Here is a 20,061-nt window from a genome sequence, read left to right as displayed (position 1 = left end):
ACATGCTCATGCTACAGGGATGGTTCCTTCAGACCACATCAACACAGAAAGGGAAAAATGTTCTTCTAAGAAAAAAAAAAAAAAAGTGCTTTTCCAAAGATCAAGGACCAAACAGATACCCTGAATGCATATTTCCATGCTAAACTGATTCAATTTTGCTACACATTAAATATAAATGCAAAGATTTTAAACAAAGATATTTTCTGCAGCTAATTCTTCAATATTTACAATATAAGTGAAACTAAAGAACAATATTTTTCTTGCCGTACATCCAAGGAGTAGTGTGTATATATTAAGGAGAGAATAATCCCCCTTTGTAACATGATCTTTCTAAAATGCAACCAGTTACATTACCTTCAGACATATCTGGAAGAGACTGGGAACCATTGCTCTGGGAAGTCAATGCCCTGGCCAGAACAGAAGTGGTCTTCTTTACTATACATAATCTGCCAACACAGAATAGTAAAGCATCAATTCAGATTACTGCAGAGAAAAATAAGTAAGAATTCCAGAAAAGTTCACATTATTTTTCTTCAAAAGCCATACAAATACTTAAAACACAGAGTCAGCTGAAATGTAAAATGACATTGGAATCTGTTTGAATAACTATGTAGCAAAAACCAAATTACTTAAAAGCTGTCATGACACCTCGCATTTACTATGCACTGAATTACATGGATGGAAGACAATGGGGAAGTATCATGGCTGGATAGTTGCCATTTAAGCAGGTAAAGTAAAAAAGGATCTAGCACTAAGTAGTCCTCTCCAGTAAATCAGTATCAAAGTTGTTGTAAATCTTTCAAATCCTGGTCTGGAGTTCAATGCTTTGATCACAAAGGAACAGAAAGTTTTTTAGTAAATTGATACATGGTTATTTATTTGTAGAGATGGAATTAGCTATGTTAGTCTGAGTTAAGCAGAAGACAAAGGGGCGACCCTGCCCTGCCTTCTCTTACTTATTTGTGTTTGAAGGCATCCCAGCAATCCTGATCTTCCTGCCACCTGCGCACAGGAAGTACCACACACTTAGGTAGCATGTAGCATCTCATCCCATTCTCATAAATAAATTAAGAGGCTGTGACATAATGTTTACACAGTCCAGTGGGTGGCAAATCAGCTTAGCAGTCACACCCAGAGAGTGGTAGTAGATGGAAGGATGTGGGCAGTGGGGTCCCTCGGGGTTCGGTCCTTGGGCCTGTACTCTTCAGTATCTTCATGAATGACTTGGACAGAGTACACTTCACACCCACATCCAAGTTTGAGCCAATACTAAATTGTTTTCAAATGCAAGTCCTTCTTCATCAGGTCAAAGGGAAGAAGCAGGAACAGCTGTTAAGCTGATGCCTTCACCAGACCTGAAAAAGGCCTTGCCTTCACAAGCTTGTCTACCTTCAGCCCTGACATGTCGCTGGTTCAGTAAAAGACACTGCCCACAAAAGTCCTTGTCTCCACCTTAATAATTCAGCTTTGTGCTTTGTCCAGGATCAGAAAATCAAGTTAAATACTAAAAATGAAAGGATCCAATTATTCAATTTTCATGACCTGAACTGAGTGAAATTCAAAAAAGTAAATACCAGTGTTAATGGTGAACAAAACACTTTTTTTCCCCCTAATTTTAATAATTTAACATAGGACAGGTTTAAAAGAAATGCCTCATACCCAGTGGGGTTAGTTAACCCAGTGCAAAGTGGTGCAAACCAGTATTCAAGATCAGTATTCAAGGCCTGTGGATTTATCACCTCACACAAGAGCTAGGAGTCATAAAATGAAACTAGTCAGATGAAAACTGAGAAAACGAGCTGCCTTCTCTTGAAGTGGAAAACCCGTTCCCCGAGAAGTGGCGATGACAATTTAGCCAAATTCAAACAGGGACTGGACAAATCCTTGGAGGAAACATGTAGCTCTCGAGCACGGGAGTTAGCAGCACCACCTCTCAACCAGATCTTCCTCGACTTTAAAAGCTGGAGGTTGCAAGTGTGGCAGAAAGGTGGGGCCAGACCCAGCTCACTCTCCCTTTCAGCCTCCACTCCCTGCCACCATGGGACCACCGGCCTGTCTGTCATGCCACAGGACCCAGGCAGCTTACACCCACCGGGACAACTTCCAGCCTCCCTTAAGAAGGGAGACTGCCCTTCAATTCAAAGCTGGGCAGAAACCATCTCTGGAGGGTTATTACCCACCTCCCTCCCCTGGCTCTTCCGCAGCCCATCTTTTTATGGCGCCTGCATTACTTGGCGCGGGTCTGCACGGGAGGCGCCCGAGAACTGCGCCACACACGACTGCGCGCCTGCGTGGCCCCTCTGCCCGTGCCCTGTGCGCGGCCCACCGCTTATGGCGCCACGAACCACTTAATAAATGTAACGGGGGACAAGGCAGGGTGGAGCTGGGTCTGGCCCGTCCCGCGGGAGCGCAGCACCCCCGGGGGAAGCCCGCTGCACGCCCGGCCCGGCCCCCGCCCTGCAGCACGCACCTGAGGGCCAGCATCCTTCCGCCCCGCGCGGCACTGCACAGCCCCAGGCTTGGCTCGAGCCGCCTCGCGGGCGGCGCCCGGGGACTACGCCCGTGCCAGGCACTCAGTCCTCCAGCACCATAGACTCCCAGCTCCGCCAGCCCAGAGCGCCGCCCGGCCGCTCTGTGCTCCCCCTCTCTGGTCCCAACCATGTGGTGGCTTCCGTCAGATTCTGTCACTGCCCACCCCCCAGCCTAGTGACTGTGGTTCATTCCACCTCGCCCCGGCCCCGGGGTTGCGGTTTCTTCCACCTCGCCCCGTACGTATTCTCCTCCCCCCTTGTCCCAGCCCTGTGGTTGCTTCCATCTGATTCCATCCCCCTCCCAGAGTGGCTGTGGTTCCTTCCACCCGTGTGCTCCCATGAGCCACGTGCCCCAGTCCCCCAGGGTGTACAGGGACGTCACCTGTGCAGGGCAGCCGTGGCAGGACATGGCCAGGCACGGGCGTCCACAGGGGCAGCAGCTCTGGGTCCCAGTCCAGCTCCGGGAGACAAAACACCAGGCTTCAGGGACCTGGAGGCTACCCCCAAAGCTGCAGCCCAGTGCCCACAACTGAAAGAAGCCTCAGCCTCCCTTGCTCATCACTCGCCTGGCCTCCCTTTCATTTCTTCTTGGTATGACTGGGCCAGACACAGCTCCGTCCTGACCTGTTCCCCCTGGCCTATGTTACTTTTGCACAGCCCATTTTTTGCATGGCACCATAAGTAGTGGGCTGGGCACAGGAAGACAGGTCACACAGGTGCTCCGTTGTATATCACATGGTACACAAGTGCACCTGTGCATACCCAGAACCCCCGCCAAGTAACACTGGCGCCAAGCTCCCTCCTGCCCTATACAGGAGACAAAGGTCTTCCGAAGGCACTGCACTGCTATAGGCTGTTTTCTGAAATGTCCGGATGCCTGAGGCTGAAGGTGGGTCCTTATTCCCAGCTCCTTGCTCCCAGTTCCTTTTTCAAAGCTAGTCTTTACACAGCTAGAAGTTGTTAGCAATGAATTTGATATATTAAAAGAGAATATCATCAAAAGCATATGTTTACTAATAAAAATGGAAAATAATATCACACATCAGGTATCTAGCCCTGAATAAGGAGCTGAGGTTAAACAGGTGATGGGGCAAAATCCTTTTCAGGTCACCCCGTACCACACATCTCCACCACCAGAGGATTCTTGTGAAGAAAGCTGTGTAGGGCGGTGCCCATCCCCAGGCTCAGTTTTTGTATGCCAGCCTGCCAGCCCCACAGACCTATATGTGCAATGTACGTTGCTCCAGATAAGGAGCTGAGTTTGGGCTGGACGCTGAGTGGTGTTGCAACCAGGCCACAGTTGACATAAGATGAGCTGAAGAGGCCTCTGTGGGTCATTCCAGGGAAGTTTTTTTCACACCTACTGTGAAAAACACGGATTCAATAGTATTCAAGGGGTTTTTTTTTATATATCACTGATTTAGGTGCAAGATATGTGGGGTGACAGTGCCTCTCTTCAGGGTTCAGATTACGCTCTGACTCTTGGGGGCAGTCTGCAGTGGCAGCAGCCAGAAGCCAAAAGAAGCCACTGCTACCACCGCTGCCTGAGACACAGGGTGGGCTGGGGCTGGGCTCTCATTTCTTAGCTGTGGGCTCAGCTCCCCCTCCTCCCAGAGCTCCACCATAATTCAAACACTGCCTCTCTTCCTGGCACTGGTTAGGCCTCATCTGGAATACTGTGTGCAGTTCTGGGCTCCACATTTTAAAAAGGATGCAGAGAAGTTAGAGGGTCTAGAAGCAGGCAACAAAGATAGTCAAGGGCGTGGACAGCAAATCGTATGAGGAGAGGCTAAAGGAGTTAGGCATGTTCAGCTTATAGAAAGTGTGCTTCAGGAGGAACACGATAGCAGCCTTCAAATACTTGAAGGGCTCCTGTAAGTAAGAAGGAAATCACCTTTTCTACCTTGCTGCAGAAAGGAGGATGCAGACCAGTGGCTTGAAGTTGCAGCAAAGTAAGTTTAGATTGGATATCTGAAAAAACTTCTTCACTGTTAGAATAGTGAGGCAGTGGAATAAACTGTCTGTGGGAGCTGTGGACTCTCCATCCCTGGAGGTGTTCAAGGAGACATTGGACAGCCACTGGTTGGAGATGATCTAGGCCAGGAGTAAGCAACCCCTGGCACAGGTGCCATTTGGCATACAAAGGCATTTTGCTTGGCACACACACCTCAGGCAGACATGGAAGGGACTGGGGCTGTACTACCACAATAAGAATTGGGCCCCCTCACAGCTCCCCCACCATCCACCCCTGGCAGTCCAGCATCTTACAAGTTGAAGTTATGGGTGGTTTTGGCACTCTGCGCAGAAATCTTGCCATCCCCTGATCTAGACATAGCTATGCTCAGGTTCTCTCTCGAGTATTTCCCAAGTTTCTGGGCTTTGCTGGTTGCCCCCACCCCTCTATGCCCTTCTGCAACATTTGTCAGGGTTTTAAGCCTCCCCAGGGAATTGGGTGTTGGTTACACCCCAGGCTGGGGACTTTGATTGGGGTGTGCCAGTGCTCCTACTAGGACCAAAGTCCAGAGGTTCCTGACTAGAGGGTCGTGCTCCGCCACTCAAGGTCAGACTGATCGCCATATTTGGGGTTAGGGAGGAATTTTACCCCATGATCAGATTGGGATGGACTGTGGAGGGTTTCACCTTCCTCTGTAGAGGGAGCATGGCCCTGTTAAGTCTACACTGACAATATTCTATAGAAGCAGGACACTGGCTGCCATGGTTCCCCTGCTTAACTGTTGCAGGTAGGGTGTTAGGGTCTATGTTGTCTCAGGGTAAAGGGTAGTCTTATGCAGAGTTTAGACTATGGTTTGTATAGGGATGATCCTGCCTCAGGCAGGGGATTGGAGTAGATGACCTCTGGAGGACCCTTCCAGCCTACTTCTCTATGACTTTTTAAATTTGAAGTTTTAAGCATGTGTGTTTAATTCCATTATAAGAACTAGCAGTCATAAAATGAAACTAGTCAAATGAAAACCATGAGAAGGCAACTCTTTTTCTCAAAGTGACAAACTCGTTTCCCCACAGGAAACTGATAGTTTAGTCAGATTTAAACAGAGACTGGAGAAATCCTTGGAGGGAACGTGCAGCTCTTGAGCACGTCAGTTAGCAGCACCACCTCTGAATCAGATCTTAATTCTGAAAAGCTCTGAAAAGGAAAAAAATATATACGTGTATATAACTGAACATAAGTTTGCTATTTCATACACAATAAAGGCTGCATCAGTTCTCCTCATTTCACCTGGAAAAAAGAAACATATTTGTTCCCACACTGGCCATTTAGAGAAAATTAATTATTGTATAACTGAAACATGCTGGGATTGTCATATAGTTTTCCCTCTACGGTACCACTACCTCTGGTAGTTTACCACTTGGTGGTACCACTGCTGAACCAAATATGAGTATTTAAAATTTTGTCAGAAAATATTTAATCCATAAAACCCCCAAATCCTATCTGTTTTAGGCAAGTTCATGAAATATTGCTTTGCTAAATAAACTCAATATGAACCCTAGGCTTTTCCATAAACAAACAGCAAATAAGCACATTCAATCAGAATTATTTTAGCTTTTTATTGAAAACCAGCAAAATAAAAAAGAATAAAGGCAGATTCAGAGGAGAGCACAGAGAGTGACATAAGAGTTTGCGCTGTGCTCAGAAACAGAAGGGCTGCTGATCTCTACAGTTAGGTAGACTGGCAAAAACACTCATACATACAGTGCACAGAAAACAAAGCTAGCATAACTATATAGGCCTCTAAAACCTGCATACCAGAAACATAAGGATAGATGTTAACAGTGGCTCTCATGACAGCCATAAATTCCATTATTCTTCCTGGTTATATAAATCATTGTGAAATCTTGTAGTTTTTGTGGGAGGGACACATTTGCGATTGAGTAAGATGTTAAAATATTCTGTCTAAATGATATTTACTTTATTAAAAAGGAACTCATTAGGATTAAAGCAGGGCCTATAGGAAAGCAAGCAAATGATTCATTTCCGTACACCATGAAAGTTGGCCTGGTAATTTGCAACCAGTAGCACCAAAACACCAATTAGTGGGCAGACAAAGTTTAAACTACTGTGAAACCAGTGGACAAATCCAAAAAAGATGTAGGTCCTTAAACAGGACTTAAGTAGAATTTAGGATTCTCCAATCCAACTTTTTTTTTTTTTTTTTTAAATAAAGTACCTCCGTATTTGGGCTGAAAGTTCCCTATATGCCTGCTACCCGAAAGTGTCCTGGTTTGAGCAGCTTGTAACCAAACTCCTGACTAAGTCTCACGGCAATCTAGAAATGAGAGTGGCACCTAAATCCCTTGAAGTACCTAATCCAGTGGTTCTCAACCTTTTTGGACTTGAGGCACCCTCCATGGATTCAAGGCATCCATAACTGTTGTGAACTGAGTGGCACTCAATTTCAAAAACAAAATTATATATTACGAAACATACATCCTTGCAGAGGGGCTGGGCTTTGGAGTCAAGATATTGTTCAGGCATGCAAAAGCCTGAACCTGCATTTATCTACTTGATGTGGCTGCTTATGTCCTCACACTTCAAGGCACCTTCAAAGAATCTGGCAGTGAGAATCACAAAGGACTTTTATTCAGCACAAAACATGCTTCCTTCTTTCAGAAGGAAGGTGGTAGGATGTGTTATATAGTAGCCTTATGGTTACAACTCTCGTGCAGCTAGAAACAGGACAGTCTGGAGTTCTCAGGATTATTCCCGTTTTTCATCCAATAACTGTTTACTCAGAAGAAAACAGTCAAGGAAACAGAAACCAGAAACTAAGAACTGCCCTCTTCCGGGTCAGTGCCCTAACCATGGAGTCATTCAACCATGTTTCTTTCTGCTCACTCTTTAACTGTGCTCATGAATCTTCCTCTCTCTGCATGTAATTTGAAGGAGCTTAAGTCCCTTACTGAATCTGACCCCTAGGATCTGTTTATGTTGACAAATAGAGTATGTAGATGACTGAGGACCCAAAGTCTGTGAAGAGTTAGGCCCAAACAATTCCCTCCTATTGAAATGGGTGTTGACCCAAAGGTCCGTTTTCTGTGCCTTAAAAAATAAAGGTATAAAAATCAAGAGCTTAGTTCAGACTTTCAATCTGTTTTTATACCCATTATTCACATCATAGGGTGGTGATTTGTAGGAGAAATCAGGAGTGTAGAATCCAAATGCCCAGATCACAAGTGGATGTATCTGTCTTCCCACAAGAAGCAATTTGCAGAGTTGAAGCCCTAAATTGTGAGTATGAAAAAAGTTAAAACCCAGGAGCTGGTCTTTTCATCTCCAATTTAGGAAAGAGTAGATCATTCTATTGTACAACATGCTTAATTGTTGTTTTCGTATCAAAGAATTGTCCACAAACAGTACACAGTGCTTCTGCAATATCAATTTAAACAGAGTATTTGAATGCAATGTGAATTTAAAATCCTGGTACAATCTGGACTCTGTGATTTACAGTCCTATGTCACCAATTCACTGTGGCTATAAATTGCTTGCAAAATTTATGGCAGAGAAGCAATAGAACAACAATTCTCAACCAGGATGCCACGCCACCCTGGGGTATCAGGAGATCCTTCTAAAGGTGTTGTGGAGTACAGCACAATATTAACACTTTTAGGTGTGCAAACACATGATTCACAAGATAAACCCAGAGATTTCAAACAGGAATCCATAGTGTCAAAAGCACATGGACCTGTTGCAGTCTTTTCTGCATTCTTTGCAACAGAAGACTGTCTCTATTACTTTACCGTAGTCAAAGAAGTAGTGAAAGCTAAAAGCTGGGATTTTTCCAGGGGTGCCTTAAGTCTAAAAGATTGAGAACCACTGCTGTAGGTTCATAAGTAAAACAACTGATTCCAATAAAAGGGAAAAATGATTTAGTTAAGGATACGAACAAAGTCCTGAATGCTGTCCAAAGTGTAGTGATGTGTGAAAAAACAAAGAGGTCAGTACTGGCTATAAAGTCAAGACCTTTCATATAGTTCATTCCATTTGGGGTCTTTGAAATAATCAACAAATGAAGAATTCTGCTCCGGCAAAAACTGAGTCAACTCCGCTCGCAGATCAAACACTTCTCAATACAGATCCATGGGAAAGACAGCAAACTTCAGAACGTATAAGGAGGCTGTGGTATTCAGCACCCATTTCATTACACAAAGCAGCAAAAACACATGAGTTCAAAGGTCTGGCTTTAATGAAATTCATGATTTTTACAACAGAGTAAAACATCATTCAGGTCAGGGCCCAGTTTTTTCAACGTTAGTGCTTCTCTGTGCAAGATGCAGTGAGTTGAAACAACATTTGGTGCTACTTGTTGTATTCTCACTATCAGACCACTTCTACTGCCAGTCACAGCCCTTGCAACATCTGTGCAAATACTGACACAGCTGTAACATGAAAGGCCATTCGTACTTATGTACTGATTAAGGACTTAAAAAAATATCCTCTCCTGTTGTTCATGTTGGCAGTTCAAGACAACAAAAAAACCCTTCAACCAACTTCCTTTTCCAAATATAGCAAACAAATAGTAACAGCTCAGTCTGATTTCCTATGTCTGTAGATTCATCAACCTGAAGAGCATATGCAGAAACTGTTTTCAATCTCTCAAGCAGTTGTGTCTCCATGTCCTCTGCCATTTCTCAAATTCTTCAAGAAACAGTATTGTCCAAAACAGGTATCTTTTTAACTTTAACCGCTTGCCTGTTGCCTAACAGTACTTTACAAATATTCACTACAAATATTCACTACAGCATGTATAATCAAAGATTCTCCAATCGTATGTACTTTATTGCATTTTGCAATTCTGAGTGATATCAGATATATGAGGCCTTCAGCACATTTTCACTGCCTTTAATGCTATGAGTAAACACTTCCTTCTAACATCTGAAACTTTCAAGCTGCCATTCAAAGGATTCAATCCATTTTCCATCCAAGCTGGCATGCTTTGTTTCCAAGTGTCTTTTTAATAAAGATGGCTTCATACACTCATTGGAGAGTTCTTCCAAACAAATGACAGTTTGGTTTGGATTATCTTTGGGACTCACATATGTAAAACTGAACTCCAAATAGACATTGCTGAATAAATAAATACAATAAAGTTAATAATTTTAAAACAGTAATTTTTTTTCATTCATTCTGCATACCCTCTATGACCTTTTTAAGTACCCCCTAAGGGTAACGGTACACCCAGTTGACAACCACTGATGTAGTTCAAAGAATGTCCTGTATACTAATCTTAAAGATTTGAGAAGAGAGACACTTTATATTCAGATGCTATAAAACCATGAGATATTGCTGTTTATTTACCTTCACAGCAGTTCAGGAAAGGACATGGAACTTAAAAACACCACTTGTTTTTCTCCCCCTTTTATCAGTAACATTTGCAAAACCTTATGTTTCTATCACATGGGATTTCATTTGGAGGTCCCTGGGATCTTCCATAGGAAAGATGAGAGAATGGAGTTTCTGTAACTGACTCCTACAGCTGAGCCTCCCACCTGCAAAATAGAGCCCATCTCTCCCTTCCGAAAATTAGAGAAAATTCAGAAATGTGTATGGAGGTCAGGACAGAGAATCCCAGCAAACAAAACCATGTGATCCCTCAAACTCTCTAAATCAAATTAATTCTGGACCATCAATATGAATGTATCTTTGGGCCTTTCTAGTATATTTCCTTATACCTCATAATGGAATAATATCATTATCTCTGGAAAAAGGACATAGGGAGAAAACTTGCTTTGTTAGGATACACGTGTTATTATTGTTTTTAGTGGTTCCAATTAATAAGGAACAAGCGGTTCTTTCTTTAATATGGACAGCAGTGAAATTTTATGCAGAATGTTTATGATCCAACAGAGGAAAGCACAGACCAGACTTCTAAGTATTCCAAGCTGAGTAGACCATGTGACAGGGAGAGGGGGTTAGATGGCTGCATCAGTTCTAGGAAGTAGAAACTGCACAACTTACAAAACTGCTGCCATAGTATGATTTCCCAATTATAAGACACTCTATAAACATTCCAAAACATAAATAATTAGGCTAGCTTACACAACTGGAAATGTGCCATTAGTCTATTACAATTTGAAGATAACTGTTTTACAAGTGAAGAACAACTTTATAGATAGTGTCTGGACAGTAAAAACCACAGGTAAGGAAAATGCAGCTCCTCTGAACAATTAAGAAGGGAGTATAGTACACTTGGGGGAAAAAAACTACTTTGACAGATATAGTTTAATGTTATTTTATGTTTATTTTCTAAAACAAATATATGGAGGCATGAAGAGTACTGATAATATGAAAGGGATGCCCTCCGCAAATGAGGGTTAAAGAGGTGGATCTTTTTTATCTAAATGTTGCATTAAAATAAGAAAAGAAATGAAAGCATGCAATCCTGGAAGATGGTAATCAGATTTAAAAATTCAAGGATACAGCCAAATGTTAAGTCCCCATGACTCCAGATATCACTACAGTTCTGTTGGTATAACAACAATCACTCTATACCAGGCTTGTCCAACATATGGCCCATGGGCCGCCATGTGGCCCACCAAGCCATTTTATCTGGCCTGCGGCAGCACTGCCACCATGTAGTGCAGCTGCTGCCAAGCGCGGAGCCACCACCGAGCACGGAGCCACCACAGCAGAGTGCGGAGCCACCGCCGAGAGCGGAATGCAGAGCCACGGTGGCCAGGCAAGGTGGGCAGGGCCGGCCTGCCGGCCCCAGCCAGCAGCGAGGGGAGAGGAGCTGCTTACCTCTGCAGGGCTGGGCTCATCAGTGAGCCAGGTCCTGCCGCCGCTGCCCTGAGAGCTGCGCAGCGTGGGGCTGTCCCAGCCATGCCTAATTAGATGAGCTGGGGACAGGGTGCAGCTTCTTCTCTGGCTCTGCCCCTGTCCCCAGCATGTGGCCAGGGGAGCTGCAGTATGGCCCGTGCCCCGCCTGTGTACATGGTGGACGAAGGCACGAGGTAAGTTCCCACGCAGAGCTGGGGACACCTCAGGGCCGGGTCAGGGCTGCGGGGCATGCGATTGCCAGAGCCGGGCTGGGCGGGAGGCAGGAGGAGCCAGGCGCAGATATCTCTTCCATATCTCTGCAGTATATGCCTACAGTTTCTATTTAATTAACCACAATGACCATGATCAAGTTAGTGAAGAATCTCAAGGATCCTCCAGCAGCATGCAGACCCCCATCCTTAGCCATGCAGGCTACATTTGCAGAACATGAACCACTCCTTCCCACCCCCCCAGGCCTTTCCCCCTTGCACAGCACTGGGAGAGGTGGCTGCCCAGACCCATGCCCTATATACTTAACTGCTTGCAGACCCCATGTAGACTGTGGGTAACATCCTGGACCTTTGTGGGCTACATGTGGCCTGCACGTAGTTAGCTGGGCAACCCTAATGTAGTCCAACCTCCTGCACAGAAAAATTATGTCCTGTTCCTAAGCCATACCAAACATACATACTTTCTGAAAAGCACAACTTCCCTAGGCACATTTCCAGACCCATTTCATTGTCACTTCCTGTAACTTCATTGGTGTCAAAGGTTACATGACATCACTTCCTGATGTGATACCACTTCCTGTGAGGTCTTTGAATATGGCTCGCCAGCCCACTGGGTGATAAAAAGTTCGTGATCCAGCCCCACATTCAAAAAGGTTGGACACCCCGATCTACACCTTTCTCATGAGCTGGTGGGAAGGCTTTCATCCCTGTAACCTCTACATATCCGTAGCATAAATTCTGCTCATTCTGGTCTTGTATATTTGAGCACCAGCCCTAAGTTTGAAGACAAGCCCCACATAAGCCACTGCAGGATGGATGAGGCAATTCACCGGAGGAACTAGGAAGGAACAAAGTCACGAGATCTCTGTTTAGTTAGGACAGTTAGATGGTTCAGACAGGGCCCTCAAAGACATCATGGCTACCGTAGCCTACAGAAATTAGTTACTGTGATACGTAGTAGCAATTTGAAGTTAATCATTCAGCATCAGACTACCATGAAGAGTCAGTCCTGACCCTTCAAAATAGCTGTGAAAGTTTTAACATTTACAAACATAAATAGAATTCAGATTGAGACTCAGTGTACGCAAGTCGATAAAGATACATCTACTTCCAACACATCTGATTTTAACCCAGGAGATATCACTAATCTTTGCATTTATATCAGGCTCTTCACCACAGTACCCAAGTGCTTTTGGTTGGTAAAAACATTTTCTATAATATGGGTGAACTTGGTAGCCGTGTTGGTCCGAGTCAAAAAGACATACAAAAAACTAGAACTCTTGGTTCCAAAATGATACCTTTTATTAGAGCAACTGGAAAATGGAGGTGGTCTGATGGCAGGCAGGGAGGCAAAAAAGCTTCCTTGTTGTTCTGCAATGAAGTTTAAAGTCCAAAATTGGCTAAAGTTCGGCATCTTCCATGTTTCAGGGGTGTACTCTTCCAGGAAAGGAATTCTACCTGATCAACACATCAAAAAGCTACTCAACACAGCTCGCAAAGACGCTGTCATGGACCCAGAGGGACAGACTTCCATCTTCAGCTCCCTCTGTGTAAAAATGAAGTTTATTTCCTACCTATGGGGACTTTTTACCATCTACACTTTTCCCAGAGCCTGACAAAGGGACTTTGATCCCAAAAGCTTGCAGAAAAGGACAGTTTTCTTGCCATTTTCCAGTTGGTCTAATAAAAAGTATCATTTTGGAACCAAGAGTTCTAGTTTTTTGTATGTCTTTTCTGTAATATAATTTTTTCACTAGAAAAGTGCCTTGTTTTAGCAGAAATCGGATTAAGTCCTGAACCAAAAAAAAAAAGATACATTACATCCGATCTTTTTTATACTTTACTGTGTGCATGTAACACTACACCCCATATAAGCAGTAGTAACAGACAGCTTGATCTTACAAGCAGCTGGGCATTATGTCCCTCATTTAGCAATTACTAAATCCTGTGGTCAACTTCAAGCAGGTGAATAGTGCTGTTGAAGCCTTAACCTTTATAACCCCTTGCCCTGGGAAACACAAACAATTAAACACAGAGACTGCTGCTAATTCTTAAAATTATTGTGATAGATTAATTCAAATTATTCTGTGTTTAGAGCTGGCTGACTGCCCACTCATCAATAAGATGAGGTCTATGATTCAGAGGGGAGGTTAACTGGAGGTCAAGGGAAAATGCATGCCCTATTTGCCATTAGTTTCGCTTCCAAGCTTTTTGCAATTCAGATGCTAAAAAGCTCTGTTCCTTTTGCTGGATGATAAAATGTATTCCATCAATTCCATAGATCTCACATTTAAGAGATCAGCTGATAATGTGGGTAACATGCCTAACAATGAGGATTACACAGGAATCATTCAAGCAATGTCTTTGTTGGTTTTTTTTATGTTAGTAGACCATCTATCTACACCTTGACCATTCTCAGTTTAATGCAGGCTTCTCACCGCTAAGGCATGCTATCATCTCCACAACAAATAGCCAAAGCAAGTATTCATTAGAGAAATGATGACCTAGTCCCACTGAAGTCAAGGGGAATTTTGCCACTGACTTCAACTGGGCTTGAATTTTCTCCATAGCTTCCCAAATTCTAGAGAGTTAACTTATAACAGACCAATGGCAAAAGCTAATTCAGAAGTCTAGGCTCCTTCTGCCTAATTTACAGGGGAAAAATGAGACTGTTTGGAACCTCTGCTGAACTCAGCAGTTATCAGTTAACTGATTGCACTAGCAAGTCAATTAGCATTATAAAACATGAATTACTGTTATATGGAGGTTTGAGGTGCGACTATTTTTCTGCAAAAAATCCAGAACTCTTGGTTCAGAGATGATACCTTTTATTAGACCAACTAATCTGGCATCTTTCTTTTAATTTTTCTCTCTTCTGCATACCGTATCCTGCAGTGGCCCACAGAATGCTTTCTAATTTTTCAATATTTTTTCCCTCCAGCATACATATGAAAACAAACCCAAATGAGCCATGTTTGCTGGGATAATGCAGTCACCACATTTTGGTGCAAATGGAGAAGTGGGTGCAAAGCTAAATTCTCTAAAATACTGAAGCTAGGGTGGGAAAGAAGTCTAATCAGATTTTAGTTTCTTAAGTCATGAGACTGTTTTGCTCTGGGAAAAAAAAGAAATGAGGTACTTCTCTACATTACCCAACTGCAGTTTCTTGACAGTGTGGTTTCCTGTATGACAAATGAAAAGAAAAAAAAAGCTGAGGGCTTGTGAACACTGAAGTTGTTTTTGTATTAGTGTTCCTCGTGTACAGGATTTCTGGAACGTCATAAGGTTTTCATGAATGTAGTTCTTTAAACAACACCTCACAGTCCCCCAGGTCTTGTACCAACCTTACTAGAAATGCCTGTGGCACTTGATTAGAGAGCGCAACCGGCCGGGGTCTTCCCACAGAACTTCTCCTTTCCGCCTCAAGCACCAAAGAGTTTGCCTGGACCCTGTGGCAGAAACGATGGGTGTGCAGGACTTTTTAAGAGTTGTTGGTTGTAGCCAGGTTGGTCTAAGGACACAGGTAGGCAAGGTTCTTTGGGTAGAGGTGATGGCTTTTATTAGACCAACTAAATAATTGGACAAATTGTTCTTTGCAAGCTGTCAGACACAAACACCCTTCTTCAACCATAGAGTCTGCTGGACTCTCCCCATGCCTGAAGACAACCAGCAGCTTCTCCCTATGCCTGAAGAAGGGCATTTGTGCCCAAAAGCTTGCAAAGAACAAAATTCTCCAATTATTTAGTTGATCTAATAAAAGATATCACACGTACCCAAAGAACCAGAGCTTTAAGTGATTTGAGCACCTGTGGGAGGAGAAGCAGAGATTTCTTTTGCAAACCATCATGGGTACATCACTCCCACCACACGTGAGGGACATGTTGTCCAACTGCAAGACATGCACCGCTTTACACCAGCTATGGCGGCTCTGGCAACACTGGGGTCAGGTCCCTTCAGCCTGGCTGGAAAGCCAGGACAAGGGCTTGTGCTTTGGAAGCCAGAAGAGTACAGCCAAACCAAGCAAGGACGGGAGAAGCATGCTGGTGGCCTTGGATTAGGATGCCTGGCACGCGGAGGGCCACAGCCCCCACCCCGAGGAAGAACACACAACCACGAGCACTCCCTACTCTGGGCACAGCAGGCGGCATGCCACAAGGCTTGGCCCCTCACGAAGGGAGGGGGAGCGGGTCGCAGCGTGGGAGCGAAGCACCCGCACTCCACTAGGGGGCGCCCGCGCCCCTGGCTCCAACTGAGAGTCACGAGAAGCAGGCTGTTACTGGCAGAGTGAGGTAACCAGGCGGTGGACGCGCGGCGGTTGGCTGAGAACGCTGGTGCGGGTACGCTCATTGGCTGGCGAGGCGGAGAGGCGGAGCCTGCCACGCTATAAATAAGGGCCGGCGCGGCTTCTTCCGATTAAACGTCGCTTCGCTACAGCTCCAGTCGAACGCTTTGGGTCTTGCTGTACACCGCCGCATCGGGTCATGCTCGGAGCCTGACTAGGCGCCCGGGACACGAATGAAGAAACAGCTGCTCCTCCTGTTCACTCACCGGGGACTTGTCAGCCGAGGGGGCCGCAAAGGGAAACGCCGCCGAAAATGGCCTCGTTCTATATCCGCGCCGCGCGTCCGGAGGACTGCCCGGATCTACTGCGCCTCATCAAGGTGTGGGCGGAGAGGCGGGGACTCGCGCGTGCGCAGTGGGAGCTGGACATCTCCCCCCCCCCCTCCGCCCATCCTTTTTGCCTAGCGGGGAAGTCAGTTCGGAGGGAGGATTGCGCATGCGCGAGGGGGTGGAACACCGCGGTGTCCTTGCTTGGGAGCCGAACGCACCTGCGCACTAGCGCGGGCAGAAGCCGACGCTTACCTGACAGGCAAGGGAACGTTGGGGCCTCCCCTACACGTGTCAGGAAAGGCGTGGGGCTTGTGCACGTGAACAGTTTTGTGAGTGTTGACAGCTTCTCTGGTCCCTTCTAGGAACTAGCCAAGTATGAGGACATGGAAGACCAAGTCATACTGACTGAGAAAGGTAAGATGTCCACAGGCATGATCAGCAGCTCCCCTTGGTTGGCATCCCTTTTTGGTGCCTGGCACTAATGCCTGCCCCCTTTGTCCCCTTGCAGATCTCCTGGAGGACGGCTTCGGGGAACACCCGTTCTACCACTGCCTAGTGGCAGAAGTGCCCAAGGAAGCATGGATGCCAGAAGGTGAGCCTTGCTGCTGCCACCGGTCTTAACGTGAGAAACGCGCAGGCCGCACGCAGCCTGGGGTAATGCTGCTGATTGTACGTAAGGCTTCCACTGTTAAAACGGGGTAAGAGGAAAAAGGTTTAAGTGTTGAGATGCAACTGTGCAGTTTGCAGTAGCTTTCTAAAGTAATCTGCCAGCCTGCTTTAATTCCATTTCATTAAATGGTTTTCTTGTTTGACCCTAATTTACCTCTTATGTAATCCTGTTGAATCACATTTTTTCTTTAATTTGTCCCCAATCTTCAGGTTACAGTCTCTAGCTTCGCCATGTACATGGCCCTTCCGTGTACATGGATGGGCGGGGAGGTAACTAAAAGATCCGTTACACAATAAAGTAGATGATCATGATATGAGGTAAGGTCTACAGGGACAAGTACTATTCCCAAACCTTTACCAAAAAAAACACGGTAGATCAGAAATCCTGTATGCACTGTCTTCCTATGAGCATGTGCGAAGCACTATGGTAAAAATGTGATTTTTCAATGTTTTAAGTTTTAGGATTGAATGGAATGATGTGGGAAGAGTTGGCTCCTCTTCCAGGCTGAGCTATGGAATTGTTGTTGGTCAAAGTAGATAATAGCTTCCTGTTGCTGAGGATAGAGAGAGACTGATGCTATCAGTGGGAGCACAGAGGAAGCAGTGTTGGAGGTGCCGTTACAGCGACTAATGGCTGTATGAGAGCACTCCAGGCTTCCCGTAGAGCAATTTTTGGAGAAATTGGAAGATGAAGTAGTGCTTTTTAGATTATATTTATTATTAGCTTTATGCTCAGATTCTAAGGAAGCAGAGTTGAGCTCACTATCACCAGATTCTGAACTGCCGTGTCAAACTTAGTCTGATTTGTATTCCAAAGTGGACATACTGATAAATCATTAGGGTATGTATGTATCTGTACCAGAAAACCTTGGTTGTTTGGTGCTTATTTATAACTGTAACACTGGCTTTGAAGATGCAGGGTATCAGAAGGATAAGTTGTCATTTTTTGAAGGCTGATTCAGATTGCAGGAATTAGTCTTAACTGTAACTTACTGCGCTTATTGTAAACTTCCATTCCTAAACCCAACCTATGATAGCTGCAAATTTTAATAGTTGCATGTTACAGAAATGGCCTAGGTATTAAGACATGCATGTAAGACTAATTTTTTTTTTGAAGGCAACAAAATTAAGACGTTTTTTACTAAAGTAATAAAACTTTTTGTTTCAGAACATTGTGTTGTGGGTTTTGCCATGTATTACTTCACTTATGACCCATGGATTGGAAAACTGCTGTATCTTGAAGACTTCTATGTGATGTCTGACTACAGAGGTATGTTCTAATCTATAGCAGTAGATTGGAAAATATATATATTTTTAAATGGTGTGTTTTAAGAAGTACACTACTGAAATATTTTGGGGTTTGTTTGTTTTTTTGCTTTTTAGGGCTTGGCATTGGTTCAGAAATTTTGAAGAAGCTGAGTCAGGTATGTTGTGGCTTTTTCATTCTTCCATTAGACCTTTTTAAAGCACCAAACAAGTAATATTGTAATCAATGCTGTTTACTGATTGTACAGATTGTACTGCCCTCAAACAGTACTTGGAAATGAGGGATTTAGTGGCATTAGTAGAAACAGTTTTTATAGGATGTATTTTTCTTTTGCTAATCCTAATTCTGACAAGCACAATAGAAAGCAGACAAATCCCAGAGGATAGGATAAAGGAAACCAGCCACACTAAACAGTGGTTGCAGTGTTAAGTGTCATCCATTTCAGCTCTGATTCAAGCTGCAATTTGTTAGTCTATTAGTGGAAGGATAGCCAAGTTCATGTATACAGCAAATGAGATTTGCTCTGTCTCTTAGTCTACTCTGTAATATTTCCATAGGTTGCTGTTAAAAGTCGCTGCAGCAGTATGCACTTCCTAGTGGCAGAATGGAATGAACCTTCCATCAGGTTCTATAAGAGAAGGGGTGCCTCGGATCTGTCGACTGAGGAAGGGTGGAGACTTTTCAGAATTGACAAAGAATACTTGTTGAAAATGGCAGCTGAAGAGTGAAATTGTTCCAGCACGTGACAAATCCTATCCGCGAATTATACTTTGAATAAACTCTTGCCTTATTCTTGCTTTGTACAGTCTGTAGTGAAATAAATAGCACAGATGTTTAAGAGATTTACCAGTGCTGAGAGTAGTAAGATAATAGCTACTGTACCCCAGAGCTGACACAGCTGTAAAGTCCAGTTTCTTGGCTTGTTATCCATCTTTCACTAGTGTGGGCTTGTGATCTTTAAATATACATTGAATAAAACTTCATTCTTGTAAGTGTAATGCAAATGTGTACAATGTACACACGGGTAGGGTTTGTTTCAACTTCATTTTATAAAAGTTATAGTATTTTCATGTTGGTTTTGTGTGTGTGGGGGAAAAAAAAAATTAAAAAAAATAAAGTAGTTTTCTTCACTATGCTTGGCTGGTGTTACAAGAGGTTTTTAATCAGAGTTCAAAAATTGATCTTCAAAACAGAAATGCAAAACTCTGAAAGTCCAAGAGTTCTGCATTTCTTTTTGTCTCAGACCAACACAGGTACCAAATATAACCCTGATTTGTCAAAACATTCCTCTATCTAAATCAGCTAGGTGCAGCCTACCATACCATTTTATTTGTGAGGCCCCTAAAAAATTTAGAAAATTAATACTCATCTGCCCCTGACTGCCTGTCATGTGGCCCTAAAGGGCTTGCCAAAACTCTGTAAGTGGCCCTCTACCTGAAATAATTGCCTACCCCAATCTAAATCCTACCTACCCCAAAAAGGACCAACTCTCCCGTCTCTATTTCTATACGATCAGACCTTCATCCTTTCAGTCCTTGTAGATCCTCCTAAGCAGTAGGGATCTGGTACAATTCAGGTGTTCCACCTACCTTAGATACATTCCCTACTTCTGTCACATTTGGTCTTGCAACTAACAGCTTGTAAATTGGGGATAGAGGAACACAGGTGCTCTGTTCCTCTACCCCTCAGTAACTACAGTATCTGTGAGACACCCAAGTTCACTTAACTGCTCAAGAAGTATCAGCTCTAATGACTGTTAGTGTTGGGGGGCGGGGGGACTCAACATTTCATGATTAACCTCTTCATTTTGGACAAAAAAATTTCGTGCTGGGGGATTGAATATAACACATAGGCCTAGTAATTTAAGAATCACTTCTGAGGAAGGCTTGAAATGGTAATATACATTGATTTAACTAAATTTTTTTTTCACATGGTATCCAACCTCTGGACACAAATCAACAGAAGTTCATAAGGAAT

At 44.0% G+C, this 20,061-nt stretch overlaps 2 protein-coding genes and 1 long non-coding RNA gene across 7 annotated transcripts in view; 1 reads left to right on the top strand and 2 right to left on the bottom strand.

Annotated features, from left to right (window-relative positions):
• The window catches only part of ACOT9 (acyl-CoA thioesterase 9), a 33,929-nt gene extending 31,333 nt beyond the window's left edge, over positions 1-2,596 (bottom strand). For 2 of the 5 annotated variants that reach the window (XM_019529168.1, XM_019529169.1), the window contains exons 1-2: positions 2,471-2,596; positions 355-446 (exon numbers count right to left, since the gene is read on the bottom strand). In XM_019529168.1, the coding sequence (XP_019384713.1) occupies positions 355-446; positions 2,471-2,484 (106 nt within the window). In that variant the 5' untranslated portion in view covers positions 2,485-2,596. Of the gene's footprint in view, positions 1-354; positions 447-2,470 lie in introns of those variants that run through there. The other 3 variants (XM_019529171.1, XM_019529170.1, XM_019529172.1) reach the window with 2 other exon arrangements.
• A 2,832-nt stretch (positions 2,597-5,428) lies between these two features.
• Positions 5,429-16,168, bottom strand: LOC109305970. The gene is made up of 2 exons (XR_002099792.1): positions 16,086-16,168; positions 5,429-5,676 (listed from the first exon to the last, which is right to left on the bottom strand). It is a non-coding gene; the product is annotated as an uncharacterized LOC109305970 (long non-coding RNA).
• SAT1 (spermidine/spermine N1-acetyltransferase 1) lies at positions 15,940-19,172 on the top strand. Its single transcript, XM_019529166.1, has 6 exons — positions 15,940-16,198; positions 16,511-16,562; positions 16,657-16,740; positions 17,986-18,087; positions 18,201-18,241; positions 18,642-19,172. The coding sequence occupies exons 1-6, from the start codon at positions 16,133-16,135 to the stop codon at positions 18,810-18,812; spliced, it is 516 nt and encodes a 171-aa protein (XP_019384711.1). The 5' UTR covers positions 15,940-16,132; the 3' UTR covers positions 18,813-19,172.
• Positions 19,173-20,061: the final 889 nt, after the last annotated feature.

Source organism: Crocodylus porosus, unplaced genomic scaffold, assembly GCF_001723895.1.
Source record: "Crocodylus porosus isolate Cpor-Errol unplaced genomic scaffold, CroPor_comp1, whole genome shotgun sequence".
Lineage (NCBI taxonomy): Eukaryota > Metazoa > Chordata > Crocodylia > Crocodylidae > Crocodylus > Crocodylus porosus.
Note: the sequence above shows the minus strand (reverse complement) of the source record. Positions and strands in the feature narration are given on the sequence as shown.